The following is a 23135-nucleotide window of genomic DNA, read 5'->3' on the forward strand; positions in this document are numbered from 1 at the left end:
AGCTCGGAAAAGATCGCTCTCACCTCCTGAACGGGAATAAAGCCTGGGAATGTTTTGAACTTTGAAAATATTAAAGTTTTTTGTAAACAAACGGTTTATTTTGATTCAATATTTAATGTCTTACCGTTGTTTCTAGCACTATCAACCACCTTAAAGTCGATAAAAGACAGATTTTACGTAAGGCTTTCTTAAATACCCGTTGGTCTTGAATGCAGCATTACATCCAGATGCACCTGTTGCTGGGAAAGTTGTGTTCTGCGGGAGAGATTACAATCCTATTAATTAGTCGTTTAGAGGAGATTTACATTTTTTACATTCATTTACTTGCGTTTTTAAATAAATGTTCGATCATTATGGATGTTAATTAACGAATGGTAAAATAGGCAAGGCTGCCATAGGCCGTACTTCCTGATTAATAAAGTGACGTCTGTGAAAGCACCTGGCCTGAAGCGTTGAATATCTAAATGAAAATAGATTACTCTTTACATTTTAACATAAACTTGATCTCAGCATCACACACGTCATTCTTGACATGACAAATATTAGCTCTCATACTGATCACATCCATAATGAAAACTTAAGAAAACATTTTTATAATTGTTAACTTTAGTTGTTTGCCAGAGTTTAACCTAAATTTATTAGAATCATTAAAGGAGGGAGTGCATTTGTGAACTTTATTATCTTCACTAAATAGACGCGCCCCTCCGCTGCCTTCAAGGAGTGTCAGAAAAATTCCCTTCCGCAGTCACATTGCACACAGTAAAACGATAAATACCCTAAATTCAAAGTGAGCTGTGACGTTTAGGAGGATGGGACATGAATTTAAAAAATTAAGGTAGGATGTCCAACGAAGAACTTTTCGGTCTGTATGATAAAATCAGGGAAGTTGTGCGCCACCCAGCGCCTGTCCACGAGCGTGTTTTTGGTGAGTGTGACCCATGGACACACACACACACACACACACACACACACACACACACACACACACACACACACACACACACACACACACACACACACACACACACACACACACACACACACACACACACACACACACACACTCATTTTTCAGCAATGATGCTCCAAGTATAAACGTGAAATTGATATGAGAGAAAACGACCCAAAAGTTCTGAAATGACAGCAGTGATGTCATCTTAAAGTCTTAAAAATAAACTAACAGAGGGGATATAAAAGTTTGGACATAAGAGTTTAATCAGTCAGCGGTGGATAGGAGCGTGAGAGGTGCATCTTGCACACTCAAACAAATGTGAAGACACAAGTGTTATACAACCAGTGCATAACAGACAAGAGTGAACATCCTGAATACATTCCACCATAGCTCTCACGCTGGAAAACAACCTCAACCTGTTCCCCACGTTACAAAATGTGTTGTTTGTCTGACTGGATTAGGGTTGTTGTTTTTGTTTTTTGAGGATCAAACATACCAATAAGAATTCTTTCAGTACTTAGTGTTAAAATATGAGTATTGGTGACCTCCTGGTGATGAGGAGGAGATGCCAGGCAGTTGTGTTAATGTATGGTTCTTCCACACGCTACTGAAGCTCCTATTCTTATATGAATTAACTTTTAAGTTGCCGATGTGTCTTGTTTGTTTAAAACACAAATGCATGTTCCTTACCAGTGTGACACCATTTAAAAGAAGAATAAACATATTTAAATATTCTTTAAAAATGAATATAATTGCAAAGTTTAGTTGACAATTTGCACAACAGTTAGCCCAGAAATTACAGATATGGACTATAGCAGTCCAAAAGGTTGATTCAGTGAGATCTTACCATAACCGGAAAAAAAAAAAACAACAACTTTCAAAGCAGATTGATTTAAAATAAAAATGTCGCTCATATTCTAACATTCAGTTTTGAAAGATTCAGAAGAACAACACAGGACATGTTGTAATGTGGGGAACAGGTTGAGGTTGTTTTCCAGCATGAGTCTTATGGTGGAATGTATTCTGGATGTTCACCATTGTTGTCTGCTATGCACTGAATGTATAACATACTTGTCTTCATATGTGACTGGGTGGGGAAGATGTTTTTCTATTCAAAACGATAATTAAATTATTTAGGAAAATCCCTGCAGCTGCCATTGACAGGATGGATCTCATTTCAGCAAAGTTACATAAGAGAAAAATGTGATCTTTCTTTAATGTGCTGATCAAAAGAGAACTTGATAAGGGTATGCTACACTTTAGTGATACCACACTTGACTTGTTTTACGTACCGGAGCGAGACAACCCAGTTCAGATGACAGAAGGTTTACAGAACGTTCAAATAAAACAAGCCTGTGGTCTTGTGTCAAAAAGTCTGCTGGTCTGATTGTCAACCGTTTACATGAAGCTCAGTTCAAAACTAAAAAAAACTAAAAAATAAAAAATAAAATATATTTAAAGAACAAAAAAGATTTATACTAAAGACATCCTGGACTAAATATAGGGCTAGGTCTTATGGAAAGTCTCTACAGTTTTGTCATTTTAAGGAGCTTAAGAGCTTTAGAGCACTTTAAAACAATGTATGGACGGAGAAGCTTCTCCAATCATTCTGCACAGGAGTCAGAAATTTGTCATCAGGCTGAAGACTACAGAGTAATCATACCGAAAGAATTATCATCTACATTGTCAATATTGAAAAGAATATACAGCGTAGAGTAGAAAGTAATAATTGTGCTTTTTTCACTAACAGTGATCTTACTTGTGAATACAGTTATGCATGGTGCAATGAGTCGTAAACAGCAGAGGGCAGCACACAACCAAAGTGTAGAAGAAGGGAGCCTTTGGGGGTGGGGGGTGGGGGCTTTGACAGAGCTGGTGTAAGGCTATATATGTAACTAGTTTTTCTGCTTCAATAAGACTCTCTGCCAAGGTCCCCATAAGCAAGGCACCGATCTCCTCAAGTTGTATGTTGGGCATCATGTGGCTGCCTGTGTGTGTGTGTGTGTGTGTGTGTGTGTGTGTGTGTGTGTGTGTGTGTGTGTGTGTGTGTGTGTGTGTGTGTGTGTGTGTGTGTGTGTGTGTGTGTGTGTGTGTGTGTGTGTGTGTGTGATATAAGAATGGAAAAAAGTATTAACCCTAGGGGGATTAAAATAGTACAGTAAAACAAAAGTTTGCACACACCTGTCGTGTACCGTTGGTTTTAGAAACAGATCAGCCTCATGGTTCCAAGAAAAATGTGAACAATAACCTGAGCAGAGGTGCCCTATACCAACGGCAACCTAAAATTTGACATGATTTTTTTTTTTTAAATTTCATTTTTTTTCTCCAGTTTAGATCCTGCAATAATTTGATTCTTAAAAATGGTTAATTGGTTAATGTGATCATAAAACTGTTGCCTATATGCTGTAAGAATACTGACAAGGTCAACTTCCTGTTTTTAAACGTCTATAATATTGACAAACTTTGCTGGTCCTATGAATTATATAAATATGACCATGCTCTAGGTTTCATCTGGGACGATGGATCATATTTGAGCCTGCAGTTCAGCTGATGTCTCATTCATGGTGAACTGATGGAGATCTGTGCAGACACACACACACTTATCGGTACTGACAGCACTGCTTGAAACAACGATGTGCCGCAATGAGTGTAAAAATATAATTTTTATAAACATATTGTGATGAGAGAGGTGTTTAATTTGATTCTGGGGATGGGAACTACACATGCCAGTTGGCTTCTACCTGTCAGCCCTTGGTTTTCAGACGTTGTTGATGTTGCAAATGAAATGGAGGTTGTGAAGTCTGTTGTAATAACATGTCCATAAAAAAAAAAATCAACTAAATAAATAAATAAGCTATAGCAAAAAAAACTATAGCATACTCAAAGGGGCTTAAAAGCTTTTACACTGAAGCATTATCCCACAAATCTCTTTAAATTCGTAATTTCTTGTTTTCCAGTCATCGTCACTGTGGTTGTTCACACTTGATTTTTTCAAACAGAATACAACACCAGTAAATTATAATAAATCTGTTTCAATGTGATTTGTGCAATTCATATGACAATTTAAAAAAAAAAAAACATCACATGTGAGTAAAATTTGACCGGAAGTGTGAATTTAATCAATAATGAAGCATATGAGGTTCTCTCGAAGGTTTTTCTTTTTTCCCTATTAGGGCTTGTATGAAGTTTTTCTTTACAGTTTGTAAACCCCTCAGAGGCAAAGTGTCATTTGGTAATTTCGGCTATGCAAATAAATGTTGACTGATTGATTGATATTTTGCTGCTCACACAGTTTTCTATTCCTTTCCTATTCTTAGAAAGAACGAGCTGGATAAGCATGTCTTCCCTGCTTAGTCTGCTTGTTGGGGAGTCATTGTAGAGGAAATGAAGTGTTTGGTTACACATCCAGTTACGTAATTCCAATTATTTACTTGTGTTACTTTAAATTACTGTACAGCAGGTCATTCAAAATCACAACAATGTGAACAACAATGTAGGCTACTGGATAAAAGATGAGGCTATTTTCTATAATAAATGAATATTGGAATGTACTGGTGCTTTTCCATTACAAAATTACTTTGGAAATAAATGTGTGTTTATCACCAACCAGCATATTAAAGCTGTTGTCTCAGAGTAATAATATGACAGGGAATAATAGATGGATCTTGGAGAAAATACAATCCATATTTAGAAGGTTTATATTTAGAAATTTGTGCAACTTATTATAGATCAAAAATAGTAAGAATCTAGCTCCACCATATGTAAATATGTTTTAATCATGGGTTCTGTGGATTGTGAGGACAGGACTATGAGTTTGGATTGCACATGGATACTGATTAAATTGAAGGGGGTGTTGGTATTTGGGGATGGTTTGAGCTCTACTCGATGTTTCAGCTGCTTTTATACGTTTTGGGTCAAATAAACAAGATAAGGATGAAATGGTGGAAGCTGAAAAAGGAAGAGTGTTGCATGGCTTTCAGGAAGGAGTTAAGACAGGCTCTGGGTGGTCAGGAGGTGCTTCCAGATGACTGGATAACTACAGCTAATGTGATCAGGGAGACAGGTAGGAGAGTACTTGGTGTGTCATCTGGAAGGAAAGTAGGTAAGGAGACTTGGTGGAATGAGGAGGTACAGGAGTGCATACAGAGAAAGAGGTTAGCCAAGAGGAAGTGGGACACTGAGAGGACTGAGGAGAGTAGACAGGAGTACAGGGAGATGCAGCGTAAGGTGAAGGTAGAGGTAGCAAAGGCCAAACAAGAAGCTTATGATGACTTGTATGCTAGGTTGGACAGTAAGGAGGGAGAGACTGATCTATACCGGTTGGCAAGACAAAGAGATAGAGATGGGAAGGACGTGCAGCAGGTTAGGGTGATTAAGGATAGGGATGGAAGTCTATTGACAGGTGCCAGTAGTGTGATGGGAAGATGGAAAGAGTACTTTGAAGAGTTGATGAATGAGGAAAATGAGAGAGAACAAAGACTAGAAGAGGTGACTGTTGTGGACCAGGAAGTAGTAAAGATTAGTCAGGATGAAGTGAGGAGGGCATTGAAGAGGATGAAGAGTGGAAAGGCAGTTGGTCCTGATGATATACCTGTGGAGGTTTGGAAGTGTCTAGGAGAGGTGGCAGTAGAGTTTCTGACTGGGTTGTTCAACAGGATCTTAGATAGTGAGAAGATGCCTGAGGAATGGAGGAGAAGTGTGCTGGTGCCCATTTTTAAGAACATGGGAGATGTGCAGAGTTGTGGTAACTACAGAGGAATAAAGCTGATGAGCCATACAATGAAGTTATGGGGAAGAGTAGTGGAAGCTAGACTAAGGGCGGAAGTGAGCATTTGTGAGCAGCAGTATAGTTTCATGCCAAAAAAGAGTACTACAGATGCAGTATTTGCTTTGAGGGATGTTGATAGAGAAGTACAGAGAAGGCCAAACGGAGCTGCATTGTGTTTTTGTAGATCTGGAGAAAGCTTATGACAGGGTGCCCAGAGAGGAACTGTGGTATTGTATGAGGAAGTCTGGAGTGGCAGAGAAGTATGGTAGAGCAGTGCAGGACATGTATGAGGACTGTAAGACAGTGGTGAGGTGTGCTGTAGGTGTGACAGAGGAGTTCAAGGTGGAGGTGGGACTGCATCAGGGATCAGCTCTGAGCCCCTTCTTGTTGCTATGGTGATGGACAGGCTGACAGACGAGGTTAGACAGGAATCTCCATGGACTATGATGTTTGCAGATGACATTGTGATCTGCAGTGAGAGCAGGGAACAGGTGGAGGAGAAGCTAGAGAGGTGGAGGTTTGTCCTGGAAATGAGAGGAATGAAGGTTAGTCACAGTAAGACAGAGTACATGTGTGTGAATGAGAGAGAGAGAGACCAAAGTGGAAGAGTGAGGCTACAGGGAGAAGAGATCAAGAAGGTGGAGGATTTTAAGTACTTAGAGTCAACAGTCCAGAGCAATGGAGAGTGTGGAAAAGAGGTGAAGATGTGTGTACAGGCAGGATGGTACGGGTGGAGGAAAGTGTCAGGTGTGATGTGTGATAGAAGAGTTTCAGCTAAAATGAAAGGAAAGGTGTACAAAACTGTGGTGAGTCCAGCGATGTTATTTGGTCTAGAGACAGTGTCACTGAGGAAAAGACAGGAGACAGAGCTGGAGGTAGCAGAGATGAAGATGCTGAGGTTCTCTCTGGGAGTGACCAGGAAGGATAGGATCAGGAATGAGTACATCAGAAGGACAACACATGTTAGAGGTTTTGGAGATAAAGTCAGAGAGGCCAGACTGAGATGGTTTGGACATGTCCAGAGGAGAGATAGTGAATATATTGGTAGAAGGATGCTGAGTTTTGAACTGCCAGGCAGGAGGCCTAGAGGAAGACCAAAGAGGAGGTTTATGGATGTAGTGAAAGAGGACATGAAGGTAGTTGGTGTGAGAGAAGAGGATTCAGAAGACAGGGATAGATGGAGGACACTGATTCGCGGAAGGGAAAAGCCAAAAGAAGAAGAGATTATATTTGCTAATAGAAAGGATAACAGTGTGTGAACATGTTACATCAAACAGTACATGATGTAAACATATCAAACTGTACATGGTGTAAACATGTTACATCAAACTGTTTGTGTGTCTAAAGGACAAATCTATAATTTGTGGAACAAATACAACAATTGGGTTTTTGGTCTTCACATTTCTAAGGTGTATCTGGTTCTACCTGTTGGTCACAAGTCAAAATGTCAGGAAACCAGTGTGCCTTTCTTTTACTGTTGTGTTCATTAATGTGCTTGAGTGATGGTTTGAACAGTCCGATGGCAGCTAAGCCCTTCTCCGATCACACATCTATTGTCTCTTCCCATCAGTGATGTGTAATATTGTACCGCCTGCCGATATGTAATGCACTGATGCATAACATTGTGAAGGCATGTCACCCTACACTGTGTGATCATGGGTGTCTTCCACCTGTTTCTCTCTCTACATCACCATCTTTTATTCTTCTCGTTGCCACGTCCACTTTCCTAACAATCCTCTTTCCTCCAACTCTTGCTCCAGCTTTTTTCCACTCTCATGCACGTCTGTTATTTCCCCTCATTCCAGGAGTTTCAGCTTCTCCTAAAAATAATCTGTGTGACAAAAGAATCGTCAATAATAAACAGTGTGCTTGTAACCTGAGGCTAGGGGCGTGTGGTGGCGTTCAGCGTGACCTCAACGTCAGAGGTAGGCGGGATTATCTTGTCTGTTCTGAAGAATGATTGGCTACTAATGTGGTTACAAAGGCATGTATAAGAAGGCAACAAATCCCCTTCTAATGATTGTTTCTTCACCACAGAACATTGTCACTCCTCCATGGCTGCTGTCGTCCCTGTAAGTACTTTAGTGATGTTTTCACGTATCTACATCTTTAATGTACTCAGTTTAGAATTTTTCAGACAAGGAAAGACAGTTTTTCAATGGTTTGCACTGAGGACAAGCAGAAATACACGTTGTAACTCAAGTTTGTGAACAGGGCTCTATTTTTGCTCTTTTCGTTAGTAGTTGAAGATCCTATAGCAGGACAGCCATTGTGTCCCATTTATGTGTGTGTGAATAAGAAAAGAAATGTTTCGAGGCGTAACTACATGATCAGGGGTTGGTCCCGTAAATGAACCTCCACAGCTAAATTGTCTGTGTTTGACTTAATGTATGGTACAGGACACATTTCAGACAAGAAGGCAGGAAAAGAGCAGTTTCTTCCTATGAGAGTGGAGCATTTTGAACAAAATCTTAACCCCTATTGAAAAACAGAAGATTTTTGGGGTCAGTGATCCAGGTTAGGGCTGAAGATGATAAAGTGTAGGAGAGTAAGATTCTGTCTTGTGCACTAATTAATAAGGTGAAATATAGTGTGTGTGTGTGTGTGTGTGTTTTCGTGTGTGTGTGTGTGTTTTCGTGTGTGTGTGTGTGTGTGTGTGTGTGTGTGTATGATTGAGGCATGCAGCAGCTCACATTGCGTTATTCTGGTCTGCTAATTGAACAACAGCATCAAGGTATATTATCTAGTATTCTCCAGTAGCTTCAAATATTGGAACAATTTGGCACAATTTATAATTAAATCATTATTTTTATACCTATAATGAATTAAATTAACATTCGGTACCACTAATTAGGTCATAACACATTTAAGTCATATCAGCCTATAGTTCATTGCATCATGACTCACTGCAGGTCGACTTTACTGGAGGCAGGAAATGTACTCATTTAGTGTGGGGGTTTAATTTGGCTTCTTCCTTTGAAACGGGATGAACGCATGCTTTTAGGTCACCAATCTGCATTATAAGGGAAATATTCATCACGTTGAATTCTGTTGAGTCATAGAGAGAAAAAAGCAGAAACAAAACATTATTTATGAACTATAAAATGAGCTGTATCTGTAATCTGAGGTGATTTGTACAACGGAGGATGTGGACTATGTGTATAGAAATTATTGGACATAATTTTAAGAAGGTTATTCGTGTAAAAACATCACAAGACTAAAAATTACTAAAAATTACCATTCAAACCACATTCAAACCACAGAGCATAATATAATCATCATGATATATATATTTTCTCCAGTTTGCATCCTGCTATCCCAATGTTCAGTCGTTTGGCAGTGGACCCAGAGGTTGCTATTACCTATCACTCCTGGCATACCGGGGCCCTCGCTGCGCCCCAAGACCCCGTCTGGCATACCATGCACCGAAGATGACCCTGAGACAGATCTGTCACACACTGAAGGTGATGAAGCAGATCAGGACCAGAGAGGCTGCCGCCGCCGCTGCTGCCAGGTGAGGAACGGCTCTCCTGCAGTAGACTGTGTCTACCAATGAAGGGTAGACTACCGCCTAATCCGGGTCTCAATCCCACTGATAGATACTTTAATAATAATCCCGGAGGAAATTGCACATATCCACTGCTCAGCCAAGCACCAGGAAAAAAACCAAAAAAACACAGAACATACCACAAGACATACACTATAGATAGAGTGAACATTGAATGTGCACATATAGCAATGAAGTAGATTGTGCTTCTTCTTCTTTTTCACGAATCAGAAACACACAACCTCTTTTTCATTTGATTAAATGTATTTATTTTGGGGTTGTTTTTTTTTAAATTTTGGACACTAAAAGTTTGTTTAACCATCAAACGTTGAATGTAGAGAAAGATTATTTATAGGTGCTTTTTGTGTTTGGGTAATGCATGATAAAATATTAGCAACAGCACATTACAATTCAGTATTTGATAGATAGATAGATAGATAGATAGATAGATAGATAGATAGATAGATAGATAGATAGATAGATAGATAGATAGATAGATAGATAGATAGATAGATAGATAGATAGATAGATAGATAGATAGATAGATAGATAGAGTTTATTTAGGGAAATTTAGAATAAATAATTAATAATTAATTAATAAACAGATTAATTATGGGTTTGTTAGTTCTTGATTGGACTTTGGTTGGAGTTTGCGTATCATTATAGGGATATTATAGGGATATTATAGGGATATTATAGGGATAGCTGTGCTGACAAGGCTGGATAAGTTGAGTATTTTTGCTGTGAGCTGTTATAAGTTATTATCATTGAATAGTAATGACCAGTATATTTGTGCTGATTATGGCTGATAAGGATACAAGAGTCTGTAGTTAATTATTAGATACTTTTTTTAAATTTTTGTCACATTCAGAACAAACAATCATTTCTCTTTTCCTCCTGGTTTCTGATTCTCCACAGGAAGCAGGGGTCCACAGGACCGGGCCCGGAGTCCCCCAGCAGTAAGTCAGAGAAGAAATGCGTCCCGAGCTGTCTGAGGCGTAAACGCAGCATCAAACGTGTGGGCTAACCCCGGAGCTCTGCCCAAACCACCCTCAGTCACCACCCTCACAGTGATGCTGGAGAGCACAAATCCTGCATTGGCATGGCCCATTCAGATTATTCCAACGGGACAGTAAACCATTGGTCTGAGGAGGATTTGGAGGAGGATATGTGTGTTTATTGTGTTACAAGAGATTCCCACACACACCTTGTGTTTTGGTATTTTGTCATATTTTTCAGACCAAAACAACATAAGCTATGATTTTTTTAAAGGACTTTCAGGGTGTTTTTGTCTCTCCTTGTTTTGCTTTTGTTTCTCTTGTTCAACATAGTGTAACTTTTATTGACTTCTGCCATTCTTTTCATTTAATTTAGTCTATATCCAGGACTATCATCTAACATTTTCCTCTCAAGGAGTTTTCCACAACTCTTTCCTCAGCTTCTACTAAGAAGTTTTTAAAGCTGGTTGCGTTTAAATTTCTATTTCTATTTTGTTTGGCAAAGAAATAAATACATTTTAAAATGCCTTTAAATCACATACTGACTAAGTATGACAAAAGTAAATAGTTAAATTAAAATGAATGACATAGAACCGGTTTTCTCTTAAGCATGCAGTGTTGTTTTTGTGAATTTGTCAATAAAGCTTTAAGACATCGACCATAACAAATATTGTGCATGTTTGTATGGAATGAAACAGCTGCAGCGGTAGTTGTAGAAACAAGTACTGTACTAAAATGTGTTGGAATCAAAAGTGTTATACTATCAGAAATGAAGCCAGAAGTTTTATCTTGTGTGTGTGTGTGTGTGTGTGTGTGTGTGTGTGTGTGTGTGCGTGCGTGCGCGCGCGCGTGCATCAGAGGAGGAGGTCTTTAAATCAACATCCATATTCTGACATGAAGTTTCAAAACGGCATCAAAACATGTGCTTAACTTTGAATGATCAAGTATGGATTTGTCAAACTGTGTGAGTGACTGTATGGTGTCAATAAATGGATCAGTGAATGTTCACCTGTGCTGTAAAACTCTTTCAATGATCAGCTATAAAGTACAGTATATTACAGTAGTTAACACTCCAGCCTTTGATTGGCAGGTGTCAAATCAACCCGACATCATTAGACTGCTGGTGAAATCAGATGGTTGCGAGTGACATTAGTTTAACCTGGTACATCAAAAATTTCTCTAATGTCAAACAATGATAAAACAAAATTGGAAGGAAATACTCTGTTCAGTTTGGAAAGAATGAAGCAGGTTGATTAAAAGAAGTTAATAATAATGATTTTCACATAGTAACCAGCTTTCGTCTCTGCATTTACAGATTCTACTTCTTTATGTCCCATTATTAAAACTATCTCAGACACCACAAATTTCAGAATAACGATCGAATTTTGTATGAGAACCTTATTCCATTTTTGAACAGCTATTAACAATATAACTGGTAACAGCTGTTACTGATGATGTATTCTTGTTTTTACTGAAAGGGGAAAGAAGAATTCCATAATTGATGTGTTGACGTCTCTACGTAAACACAGGTGGACACGAGTCCTCTTTTTTCTTTATGGTAGATGACACATGATAATTTCCTTCTACAGAACCTCACCAGTGGATAAAACATGTTGATATGTGTTGCCAGGCAACACTGAAATGTAGTAAACATGCAGAACCTCTAAGTTCCTCCAGGTCCTGACAGCAATGGGAACAAAAGACCCACAGGTTATCAGCTTGTTTACCGGCCAGAATTATTCATCTGCTGTTTGAATACTATGGAAACTACAACTCACCCGCATGTCGGTACAACTGACAGGTGATCGGGTACGTGGGGGCGACGGAGCCCCGAGAGGCTCGAGGCCCCACTGACCACTGATGATCAGGACAAGTGGGCTGATCAATGTTTCATGACCAGGATGCTTTAAAGACTAATGCAGTCCTCCTGTACACACAGGTGTATGTTTCTCTATGTGTCTCCGTGTGTGTGTGTGTGTGTGTGTGTGTGTATGAGAGACGTGAGAGCATACCAGAACGTGAGTAAAGAGTCAGGTAATAGGACAGGAAGCTAAGCTCTGGTTTCTATAGGAGGAATCTGATATTTCAGGTAAAAGCACAACAGCATCATCATTACAGTGACCTGTAAAAGACATCTATAAGTGACATGCGGTCAGGTGAGGCAAGGTCTTACCTGCAATCATAAAAGAAGAAAATGAAAGAAATACATTAAATGGTTATATTTATTCAGTGATGTGTATTATAAAGTTATTTTCCGTTTAACATCACCGATTTTAGGTTATTTTTACTCAAAATTGCTGAATTGTCACTTTTACCGCTGTAATACTGAGCAGTGACCTGCGGTGAGGAACCAGCCGGCTGAGCCTCACCGTGGATTGATCAATGACTCGACTCGCTGTGCCGGTATGCTATACGGTGAGACCGTAATGTTACCTCTCTATATGTCGCTATTAAAATGTTCAAACACGTTATGAACTAAATTTCCATAATTTAGCTAAAGTATGTAATGTACAGTGTGTTTTTTTTGTTAACAACTGTACGTGTGTATTGAGTTGAGCGGACCTGAAACAGCTGGAAAAGGCACAAAGTGAGGCACGCAGTTCTCCTGCCTAATGGTAGGGGGCGCTGGTGATCCCAGGGATTCGGCTGAGGATTCTTCTTCGTCGGCCGTAGAAGAAGTGAAAGCAAACTACAATCTACTGTATGTAGTGCAGTAAAACTAATTATAGATATACAATTATTAAAATGAACAGACAGAAACATGTTCAAATATAAGCAGTGTGTGGAGGAAATGTCTTCATCTACCACTGCTGCTCTGGGTTTTCACCTTCATTACCATTTCTTTACTCGGATGAACATACATACAGACATACATGCACACATGGATTACTTTTTGCACACGGAGCACGACGGTAAACTCCTTTTGCTGTCTTTATTCCACTCAGCCTTGATTTCTCTCAAGCAGACAAGACAACAATCACACATGGAACAAGTTCAAAGAGCGTGGAAGGGCTTTATTACAAAAAAAACAAAGAAAGGAAAAACCCTCTCTGCCACCGGCTGCACTCTGATCACTACCAACTCCTGATTGGACGTCTCTTAGCTCACTGCTGACCTCGACCTCAGCTTGGTGCTAGTCCATCATTTCAATTGACTGAACTACTTACAGCAGCTTTCTACAAGATCGCCTTTCATACTCTCAACAGCCCCACGTCATCAGCTGGGTGGGGTCACCCTCATCATGACTCAGGGGGTGTTCAGTCCAGGTGATCTTCCCTTACTGTACGTTAGCTCAGCAGCGGTTCACACGGCATCTGGAATATTAAAGGTGTGGTTTGTCACGTGGACTGTAGTGTGAATGAATCAGATTAGAGGCTGCTGCTTTAAACAGTCAGTGGAGGAAGTGAGGTCAAACTAAAATTAAAGCTGAAAGGCGACGTGTAATAATCAAAGTCAACTCATTTTTAGCCGTTTGTAACGACTCATTTTATCAATGTCATGGTAAAAAATAAGAATGAAGTAAAAATTGGATTTTGAATACTATGGAATTCAGATTTTGATTTTGCAAATGAGATGAAGGCAGTGAGGAGTGTCTGAATTAACAGAGAAGATAAAGAATGAGTCACCATGTTTTGGTTATAGCACAGTGAAAGATCAGGGTAGAGACGTGACATCAGCGCATCTGAGATAACAACACATTCAAATACATTTATGTATCTGTCAGAATAATAAGAAGAAAGAAAAATTACCCTTACCCAAGGGTAACTGACGGATAAGTCACCTGATGCATCACGTGACCAAATCTACCTTATCATAATGAAACTGACGTGAAGGTTTCCTGCAGGTTGTATTCCTCTTGTTGACGACTTGGATCAGACAGAAGTGCCACCCCATGACCAAAAATTCACCAAACACACGAGTTCATCTAAATAAAAATCATTTATTTTTCATTATTATTATTATTATTATTATTATTATCATCATCATCATTCTATCTAGAGAGTCCACCATGCCGCTTTCAGAACTGGAGTAGCGCTAAGACGTCTGTCTGTCTGTCTGTCTTGATTACAGGATGAAGAGGGATGTGGGGGCAGACAGACAGATGGATGGACAGCTCAGGAGGGATGGGGTCGGGTTCACACTCCTGTTCATTCTCCATGCTGATGCAAACAAAGAGGGGATGACATAAATGAGACATAAGAGGATAGGGGCTTTAAAAGTAGTTTGTCCTTGTTGACCTACATGAGACTGATCTGGGGGGAGAAAATGATTTGGGAAATTATGGGGGGGGGAGCAGCTTTAAGCTCATTGGTCAGGCTGCTAGACAAGGAACCAGAACAAGCCAATCGCAGACCAATACTGAGGAGGGTGTATGTATACGTCTGCAGTTATATAGGGTGTGCTTGCATTATTGTGTGTGTGTCTATGTGTGTGTATCCATATGCACATATCAGTGAGTGTAACTGGTCAGTTACTTTGATCCATTGTCACTGTACACTTGTCAAAGTTACTGTCACAACTGGGTACAAAGTTGAGGTAACAAACATCCTTCTTCTTCTTCCACTTCTGTAGAGAGATGGAGATCCAGGGAGAGGGTGAGGACGAGGAGGAGGAGGAAGAGGAGGACGAGGGGAAGGAGGATGAGGAGGACAAGAAGGAGAGAAAACAAGAGACATGATTATAGAAATCAAAACATTTCACTGAAAGTTACATCACTCGTAAATGAGGAGCAACAAATACAAATGATTAACAAGAACCACGGCAGTCACAGACTCGACATCCCTCGACACGGCGAACACAATCCTGAAGTCTGCTTTCCCCTCAATTCAAAATTTTACCCTGACCTACTTACATAGGTCAAAGATTAAAGCTAGTGCTCTGACCTACTGTCAATGATCAAAGCACTACCTGCAGCATTTTTCTACCTGCAACGGTTGCGAAGATATTTGGTGGACGAACGGACAGACGAACGGACGAACACTAACAACGACATCATCAAAGAATAGAGAAAAGAGTCGATAACCTGAGAAAAGAGGATGAGATCAAATATCGATTCTATGTATTTGTTTCATAGGCTGCTTGACAGACAAGGAACATATGGTTGGCATTGCTGCATTGGAGGTCATGACTCTTGTGAAGTTTGACGCCACACCTCTGTCAAGAGGTCGTTTGGACCGTGGGGCGTCATATAAAACACTCACACATGGTCAAACAAACGGCGCGTGACAGCGTTTACCTGCGTTTCATCGCGCTGTAGTGTTGCCACTGGAAACCATGTTGTTGTCGGAGTTCTGCAGAGACTGCTCCTTTATTACTGGGTCTGCAGGACACGAGAAAAACAAACTTACATACGGCTTCGCCAGCACAAGACACGGTCTCTCCCAACATGCATTGTTGCGTGTGTTGCCTACAGAAATAGGGGTGCTCCATGGCCTCTGTGGCAGTCAGCCTCTGTTGGTGGTCGTAGCGTAGCAGCTTGTCCAGCAGGTCCAGAGCCTCCGGACTCACCAAGTGTTGGTTCTCCGTCTGCACGAACTGTTCCCAGCGCTTCCTGCTCTGCCTGCAGGAACGCAACGACAACCGTCATCACCCCCCAGGAAAAGTACGACGACGGATGCAAGGAGATTCTCTCCGCTTCTGTCCTGAGGAACGTTTGCTGTTGGCCGATTACCCTTCTTGCTGAAATTTCAACCAATCACCTCTTCCAAAGTCCAAATCAACTTGTGCACACAGCAGAGCTGCAGTGTTTGGGTCTGCTAAGAAATGACCCCAGAGTAGGAGTAAGTGATCAACGCTCAGGGTTTGTGTCGAAGAGTGAACTAACTGGAAAATGATTGTAAAAAAAATGTAGTAATCCAGAACAAATGGACAGAGACTCGAAGGAGGATTTACATTTGCATTACATTCTCTTTAAAACAAATTCTAAGAGTAATTTTAGTTGTTTTTTTACCATAAAAGGGGGATGTTGAACATTTACTGACTAGCAGAGGAGCAAAGAGAGATTTGGAGGAGGACATACGCATGTACAAAATATTACAATACCCAATTAGGTCTTTAACAAGAGGCCAGATGCTCTAACATGTTGTCAGCATGACTTTTGCCTGTTCATTGACTCCAGAGCAACAATTGTGTGATGTAAATGTCAGAAACAGACCCAGGGAGGACGACTTACTGCCCCAGCAGGTCTTTGAAGCGGGGGTCCAGTTCGATGTGGTATTTACGCAGGTAGCCAAAGAGCTCGTCCGTCCCCAGGACCTTGGCAATTCGCACCAACTAGAAAACACAACACACCAGGGTTCACACTCTCTGTAGCAGTTCAAACATAAATAAATCTGTCACATCATAACTGATTCAATTCAATAACTTCTGTGGAAAAACCATGAAGAATTGTTTGTCTCTGTTGTTTTCAGTCTTTCTTGTCCCAGAACAACCGGCGCTGTTGTTCCCGTTTCAATCGTTCTCACCTTTTATCTCATTTGAACGGCTCAGAGCAGCCGTTCGGTTTGCCCCGAAGGACAGCGCCCTCTTCCTGTTACCACTGTTGACACCTGATAACGGCTCCCTGGAGATTACATCGAATAAAGGTCCAGGATACAAACACAGGTTGTCTTCATTACACGGGTGCTTCCTGTGTCTAACTGAGACAGGATGCCTCAAACCGCTCACAGAAGAGGAAGCCGATCCTGTTTCTCCTCTGGCTGTTCAGCATATGTACGAGTGCATGAAACGTGTACCTGGTCGTAGTTGTCTTGTCCATGGAAGAAGGGCTCTTTCTGAAAAATCATACTGGCCAGCATACAGCCCAAGCTCCACATGTCTAGACTGTAATCATACATCTGAAAGAGAAAACCATCAAAAAGCAACACGGTGAGAATACAGACATCAGAATGAGTTTTGCGGCCACTATGTCATCTGGTGATGTTAACTGTGTACCGTTTAGACGGGCTGCAAGTTCAAGCTGTGCTCATGCTCTGCGTGAGTGTGTGTGTTACCTGGTAGTCTACCAGCAATTCGGGGCCCTTGAAGTACCGTGACGCCACTCTGACATTATACTCCTGCGACGGGTGGTAGAACTCGGCCAAGCCCCAGTCTATTAGGCGTAGCTATAAAAGAAAAAACACACAATCGATTCTTGTTCTGCTCCACTTCCATTTGAAACAGAATATCAGGTGTCACCTCTTGACACCTAATAACACAATTTTATAATATCATGTGAGGGGCAGGTTGGGATAATTCACGTCGGTGCGCCCCTGCTGCCCCCTAGTGGCCACAACTGGAAGGTTGCTTTGTTCGTTTAAAGAGACAGTAAACTCTCTTTAAATTCTATACTGGCGCTGATGTAGATTCACCCCGATGTGTACGATTCAGTCACTTCCGCTGTGAGGGAGCTCAAAGTAACTTACAATATATTTTGTTTGTCCAACATCACCATTGATCATAAAATAAATAAATAATGTCAATTGAAGCATTTATTGTACTTCAAATAATACCTCGGGTTCATTTAGACTTTCCTGTCCCTTTAAATGGATGCTCATCAATTAATAGTTTAGCTAATCAAGTACGCGCTGGTGATTATAAGTATTACTGGAATCTATTTACCTTGTGTTTGGTTCTCTGTTTCATTTTTGTGTTTTTCTGCAGGACCATGATGACTGAGGATATGATGAACTTTTCAAGTCTGTCATTATGTCATTATGACCCAACATGAAGCAGGAACCAGTCCCTGCCTGTTGTGACAATGCTGAGCCACATCCCCTGTCGGAGTGGAAACATTCTCTTTCATTCATTCATCCTCTTCCAAGACAAGATGATCAGAAATCGTCACGTCTTCAGCCACTTGTCCACATCCGGGTGACGAGTTTATGCTGGAGCCTATCCCAGCTGACTGAGCAAGAGACGGGGTACACCCCAGAGAAGCCGCCAGTTCATCACAGGGTTACACGTAGACAAGCACAAACTCTGCACGTGAAATCAAACCCGGGTGAGGTGACACCGGATCAACCATTTCCATTGGTGAATGTAAGGAAAAAAACCTGACAGTTCACATGTGAATAAAAGAATTTGAAATACACAACCGATTCTGAAAAGCACACCTTTAGGGTCCCCACAAAGGCTGTGTGGGGGTCCACTGAATTCTGTCCTCGGACCTCACAGACTACTCTGGTCTGCCTCTGACAGGATGATAGTGGTCAACCGTGGGCGCCAACCACTCACTTGTGTGCACATGTGTGGTAAACACTTCATCACAGGTCAGTTAATGAAACTACTGAGTGAAATGTCGGTGTGTTGAGTGTGTGGTGTGTGGAGGACTTAGAGGAACAGTTAGTTCACACTAAGGATCGTACACCTGCAGTCACCTGACCAACTGATTCTGTTCACAGCTTCCGTCAGGTGTGGGAAAACAAACTCTAGCTACACACGACCAAATCTACTTATTAATGTTAAATATTTAATGGGGGGATAATGCAGATTTCTTTTAAAATCACAAAAAAAGTTTTTATTTTGAATGACGTGCTGCGGTTTCACTTTGAAAACGATGTGACATCAGCTAATAAAGGCTGTAAAGGAAACTCTACTGTCCTAATATGGACATGACCAGGGGTTGTATGGGATGGCGTTCAGACGGTACTTAAACGCATCGCACAGCTCATGCTGACGCATTACCCAACAAACCAATAATACAACTCCTTTTCAAATGACGAAGGCGAGTAATGAAAAGAATAAGAGGGCCAGAGAGAGAAAATAAACGCAGAGAGCTGGGGTGGGGGGTGGGGGTGGGATGTGTGAGAAACTATTCTGGGCTGCCACCTACCTTTCTCAACTGGTGGTCGATCATCACATTGTGGGGTTTAACGTCACGATGCATGATTCCCATACTGTGACAGTAGTCCAGAGCCTGAAGAGGCACAGACAACACAGATATACAAGTTAAGACAATGTCTGATTCATTCTGTTAAACATGCTAAAACACACACACACACACACACACACGTTTAATGTGAGAAGTCTTACCTTCAGTAGTTCAAACATATAGAAACGGATATCATAGTCTGTCAGCTTCTGGTACAGCTCCTGCAGGAGGAAACACCTTCATGTGAGGATTTGGACTTTTTATTTGAATTGTAGACCAGTTCCAGGAACAGGCTCGCCCCGGTTCCCTTCTGATTAAAACTCCACAACATGAGATCCATGAACAGGCAGACGACACTCAGTGAGACCACAAAGCAGAACCCTAAAGCACACAGATGTAGTCGTTGTACCTTGAAGTCTGTGTTGTTGATGCATTCAAAGACGAGCGCTGGAGTTCTGGACTGCAAGAGGGACAGGAGAGTCGGCATCAGTGAAAAACATTGGTGAAGATGAAACCAGAGAAGGACGGAGCTCCTTCCTGATTCAGGCACCTGATTAAACACAGATCTGAATCGAAGCCACCTGAATGACGTTTCACACTCAGAGGCGTGATCATCACAGCCCAGCGTTCAGCAAACTGCATAAACGTCAGCTGACTTCCACTGTCATAAATCTACCCTCTATTGTTGTTTATTTCCTCGTTTTGTTGAGACTTTTCAACTCAGAAAATCTCTACAATTGGCTGAAAATAAAAGGAAATGACCCATTTGCAAAATTCCTTCATATATCCCAAATTCTGCAGAAAACTTTTGACTCTTTGGATTAAACCTCTGTAAATTCTGATGATAATGAACCTGCTCGACAAACTAACAAAAACCATGGAATTCTTTCTTACACCTAATCTATTCTACTACTGTATCTCCATTTCAGACATCCATGATGTCACTGACGCCGTCTTCACACAGCAGTTCGATCACATGCTTCGACTGACGTGAGTAAACGGAGCAAAAAAAAAACAACCCAAAAAACAAACGTGTGCAAATATATTTAAATGAAACAATTTACAATGTAAATATTCCATAATTCAAAATAAGGATCGGTCCAATGCTTGGAATGGACCGATCAGTTTTCCTACGTAAACAGAGGGTTCAGAAAAAGGCTGTCAGGAACACGTCGGACATGCAAACACACACAGACACACAGAAGCAGAGCAAGGCAAAACATCTGAACAGTTTCTGTCAATTGGACTGATCGTCTGTCAATCGGGGTGAGGCGCCCAGAAAAACAGCAACGTGTCAACAGAAGGCAACGACGACGAGAACTGTGAGCTAGTAATAAATAGAGTTAAGCTCTTAAGTCTACAAATAAGCAGGGGTGTGATGTACTGATGATGTGTCACGCATTACACAACCAAGAGGTTACAAAAAGAACGGCTTGGTGATCTGGGTGTGTGCTCGTGTCTTTGATGGGTGAATTTCGGGGCAGACGACTAGATTGAGCTCCACGTCACAGGAATCCTCAACAACCGTAAGAAAAACACGAGCACGGTAGAAACCAAACGCTGAAGGACGCCGCTACGCCTCTGTCACCGCTGGAACAGCACAGCCTCAGATGGGACAACAGGGACGTGACGCTGTGAGCCTACCACCGGATCCTTGACGGTGTCCACCAGTCGGATGATGTTGGTTCCTCCTCGCAAGTTCTCCAAGATCTTGATCTCTCGTTTGATCTTCTTTTTCTTGACCGGCTAATTCCACAGGAGAAAAAACAAGCAAAGAAAAGCAGTGATTTAGAGGTGGTCTGGGGGGAACATTTCCCTGCGAACCAGTCCTAACTCCTGATCTCGAAGCTGCTATTTCTGTTGACTTTAAACGTCCACCATTAGTGTCGTCTTCTGCTCAACTGGTGTTAAAAAAGAAGAAACTAAAAATGATATAAACATATCCAAAAACCCAAGTTTTCTGGTAATTTCTGAATGTTTACTGAACATTAAATATCTCCTCTTTTTGCACACGTCAAACAGGATGTGCAAATCATTTCACTGTTTGGTGTTCGCACGGTGGCACAACCTCCTTACTGTTAACAAACTGTTAATTAGTGTCATTTCTACAAAAAAAAATGTCTAAATGAAAAATTTCTAAATGAAAAATGCTACCAAGTTCATTTATATCGATCAAATATGTTAAGCATTAACTTCTGATGACTCACCACCCGTCTGGCAGGGTTTGGTACAAAAATCCATCATCCAGCTATAATTATAGTGGAATATTAAGTTTGCAAATTATGACTAATATCATTAACTACAACCCCCCCCCACCTATCAAAAGGAGCCCCAGCTCCTCACCTTCAGGATCTTGACCACCACCTTCTCGTTGTTGGTGATGTTGATTGCCTCGAACACTTCGCTGTACTTCCCTCTGCCCAGCTTCCGAACCAGCTGGTAGTCCTCCTGGTTGCTATGGGGACAGAAGGAGAAACAGAGAAGAGGTCATGTGACTGTGTGTGAGAAAGACGGAAAGAAAGAAAGACATTTTCATGGGACTGAGTTGTAATTAAGTCAGTGTGTGAGCGGTGATGAAGCTCTCCCTCGGGCAATGAAGAGATGTCAGACTCCCGAGCCGAGTGAGGAGAGAAGGGAACAGGGATGGAGGTGAGGGCAGCATCCTCGGAGAGATCACACCCTCAAATTCACACACACACACACACACACACACACACACACACACACACACACACACACACACACACACACACCCCAATGCCACTAAAACAAAACCATCCACAACACACACACACACACACACACACACACACCAGCAATCATCAGAAATGTCCTCACTTCCAGTTGGGGACGTGCGCCTCGTAGTCCCAGTACTCCCGGCTCTTCAGCGTGTTGACGTCTGCGTACACCCGGGACTTGCTACCGGCCACCGGACCCGGCATGGCGAGACCCGAGGCTCAGGGTGGGGGGTGGTGGTGGTGGTGGGGGTCACCGAGGTAGACCGGTAAGTGGATTTGCGGTCCGTGTGGTTGTGAGGTGAAAATGGGACGAGCGGAGATGCTGACCGGGACTTCTCTCGCCGTCGGTGCCCGTCGAGCAGCGCCTCTTGGTCGGATTGTCAGAAGCAGCAGAGCCGGTGTTGGTGGGGCTCGACTGAGCGGAATTGGGGTGACAAGGGGCAGCACAGGTCAAACACGGGGGCTGGGAGGCATCGGGGTGTTGAGGTAGAGCGGAAATTGGCCCCTAAAGAAGGCCACAGAAGAGAGTCGACGGGTTTCAGCTCCGATCCTTCTCTGTTTGCGGGCCTCAAATCCAAAACGTTGGGGAGAGAATCGGGTGGGCTTCGAGCTCCAGCCGGTGGAGGTTTGGTGAGGGAGGGGTGCCCCCGGTGGTCCGGTGTTGGCTGTGAATCAACTGTTGGTGTGACGGATCGGTGGTGGGGGTCGACCGGAGACAGAGGGGGTGGAGCAGCCGACAGATCGATGTTGTTAGCTAACGTTAACCAGCGATGCTACTTCAGCGCGGAGATGTCGCACCGACCGGGAGCGCTCGGCGCCGTGCACCACCATTGGCGGAGCACGCGTCATGTGCGGCCGGCTGTGTGTGTGAGTAGCGCCTCGGACGGGGGGGGAGGGGGGCCCGGTGCCGGACTCCGATGGAGGGCCCGGGATTCAGGTGTTTCTTCAGGAGCCGCAGACCTCCCCGGTCGAGAGCGCAGGGAAGGGAAACGGACTGCGATTGAAGGGGAGCGAGACAGCCGCCCGGATGTGAAAGCAGCTGTCTGCCGGGGTGAAGATGAGGAGCAGTGGGCTCACAGCGCCCTCTAGCGATGAGGAGGTTACATAATCACAGCGACCTCTAGCGGGAAGGAGGTTACATTATCACAGCGCCCTCTAGCGGGAAGGTTACATTTTCACAGCGCCCTCTAGCGGGAAGGAGGTTACGTTATCGCAGCGTCCTCTAAGCGGGACGGTTACGTTACCACAGCGCCCTCTAGCGGGAAGGAGGTTACGTTATCA

At 42.2% G+C, this 23135-nt stretch overlaps 1 protein-coding gene and 1 long non-coding RNA gene across 3 annotated transcripts; one reads left to right on the forward strand and one right to left on the reverse strand.

The window, feature by feature from the left end:
- The first annotated feature begins 7752 nt into the window (after nt 1-7752).
- On the forward strand, nt 7753-11201 carry LOC137594436 (uncharacterized). The gene is made up of 3 exons (XR_011035251.1): nt 7753-7792; nt 9023-9234; nt 10186-11201. It is a non-coding gene; the product is annotated as an uncharacterized lncRNA (long non-coding RNA).
- Nucleotides 11202-14185: 2984 nt separating this feature from the next.
- Nucleotides 14186-22890, reverse strand: csnk2a2b (casein kinase 2, alpha prime polypeptide b). 2 transcript variants are annotated; one of them, XR_011035214.1, is made up of 13 exons: nt 21955-22890; nt 21460-21571; nt 20761-20862; nt 19526-19576; nt 19278-19337; nt 19078-19161; nt 17258-17368; nt 17000-17101; nt 16438-16538; nt 15677-15825; nt 15502-15585; nt 14741-14831; nt 14186-14425 (listed from the first exon to the last, which is right to left on the reverse strand). XR_011035214.1 is itself a non-coding variant. In XM_068313417.1 (12 exons), the coding sequence occupies exons 1-11, from the start codon at nt 22056-22058 to the stop codon at nt 15509-15511; spliced, it is 1053 nt and encodes a 350-aa protein (XP_068169518.1). In that variant the 5' UTR covers nt 22059-22890; the 3' UTR covers nt 14186-14831; nt 15502-15508. The 2 variants fall into 2 exon arrangements, 1 of the variants encoding a protein (XP_068169518.1); XM_068313417.1 differs by having other exon boundaries at nt 14186-14831.
- Nucleotides 22891-23135: the final 245 nt, after the last annotated feature.

The sequence above is a fragment of the Antennarius striatus genome, chromosome 4 (assembly GCF_040054535.1).
Source record: "Antennarius striatus isolate MH-2024 chromosome 4, ASM4005453v1, whole genome shotgun sequence".
NCBI lineage: Eukaryota > Metazoa > Chordata > Actinopteri > Lophiiformes > Antennariidae > Antennarius > Antennarius striatus.

What these genes read in the sequence shown, in the direction of transcription:
- csnk2a2b (XM_068313417.1), bottom strand. Translation starts at nt 22,058, where the DNA reads ATGCCGGGTCCGGTGGCCGGTAGCAAGTCCCGGGTGTACGCAGACGTC. An exon ending in AATTGCTGGTAGACTACCAG is followed by an intron (nt 17,102 to 17,257) that starts GTAACACACACA and finishes TTTCTCTTTCAG; the next exon opens with ATGTATGATTACAGTCTAGA. An exon ending in TTCAAAGACCTGCTGGGGCA is followed by an intron (nt 15,826 to 16,437) that starts GTAAGTCGTCCT and finishes GCGTTCCTGCAG; the next exon opens with GCAGAGCAGGAAGCGCTGGG.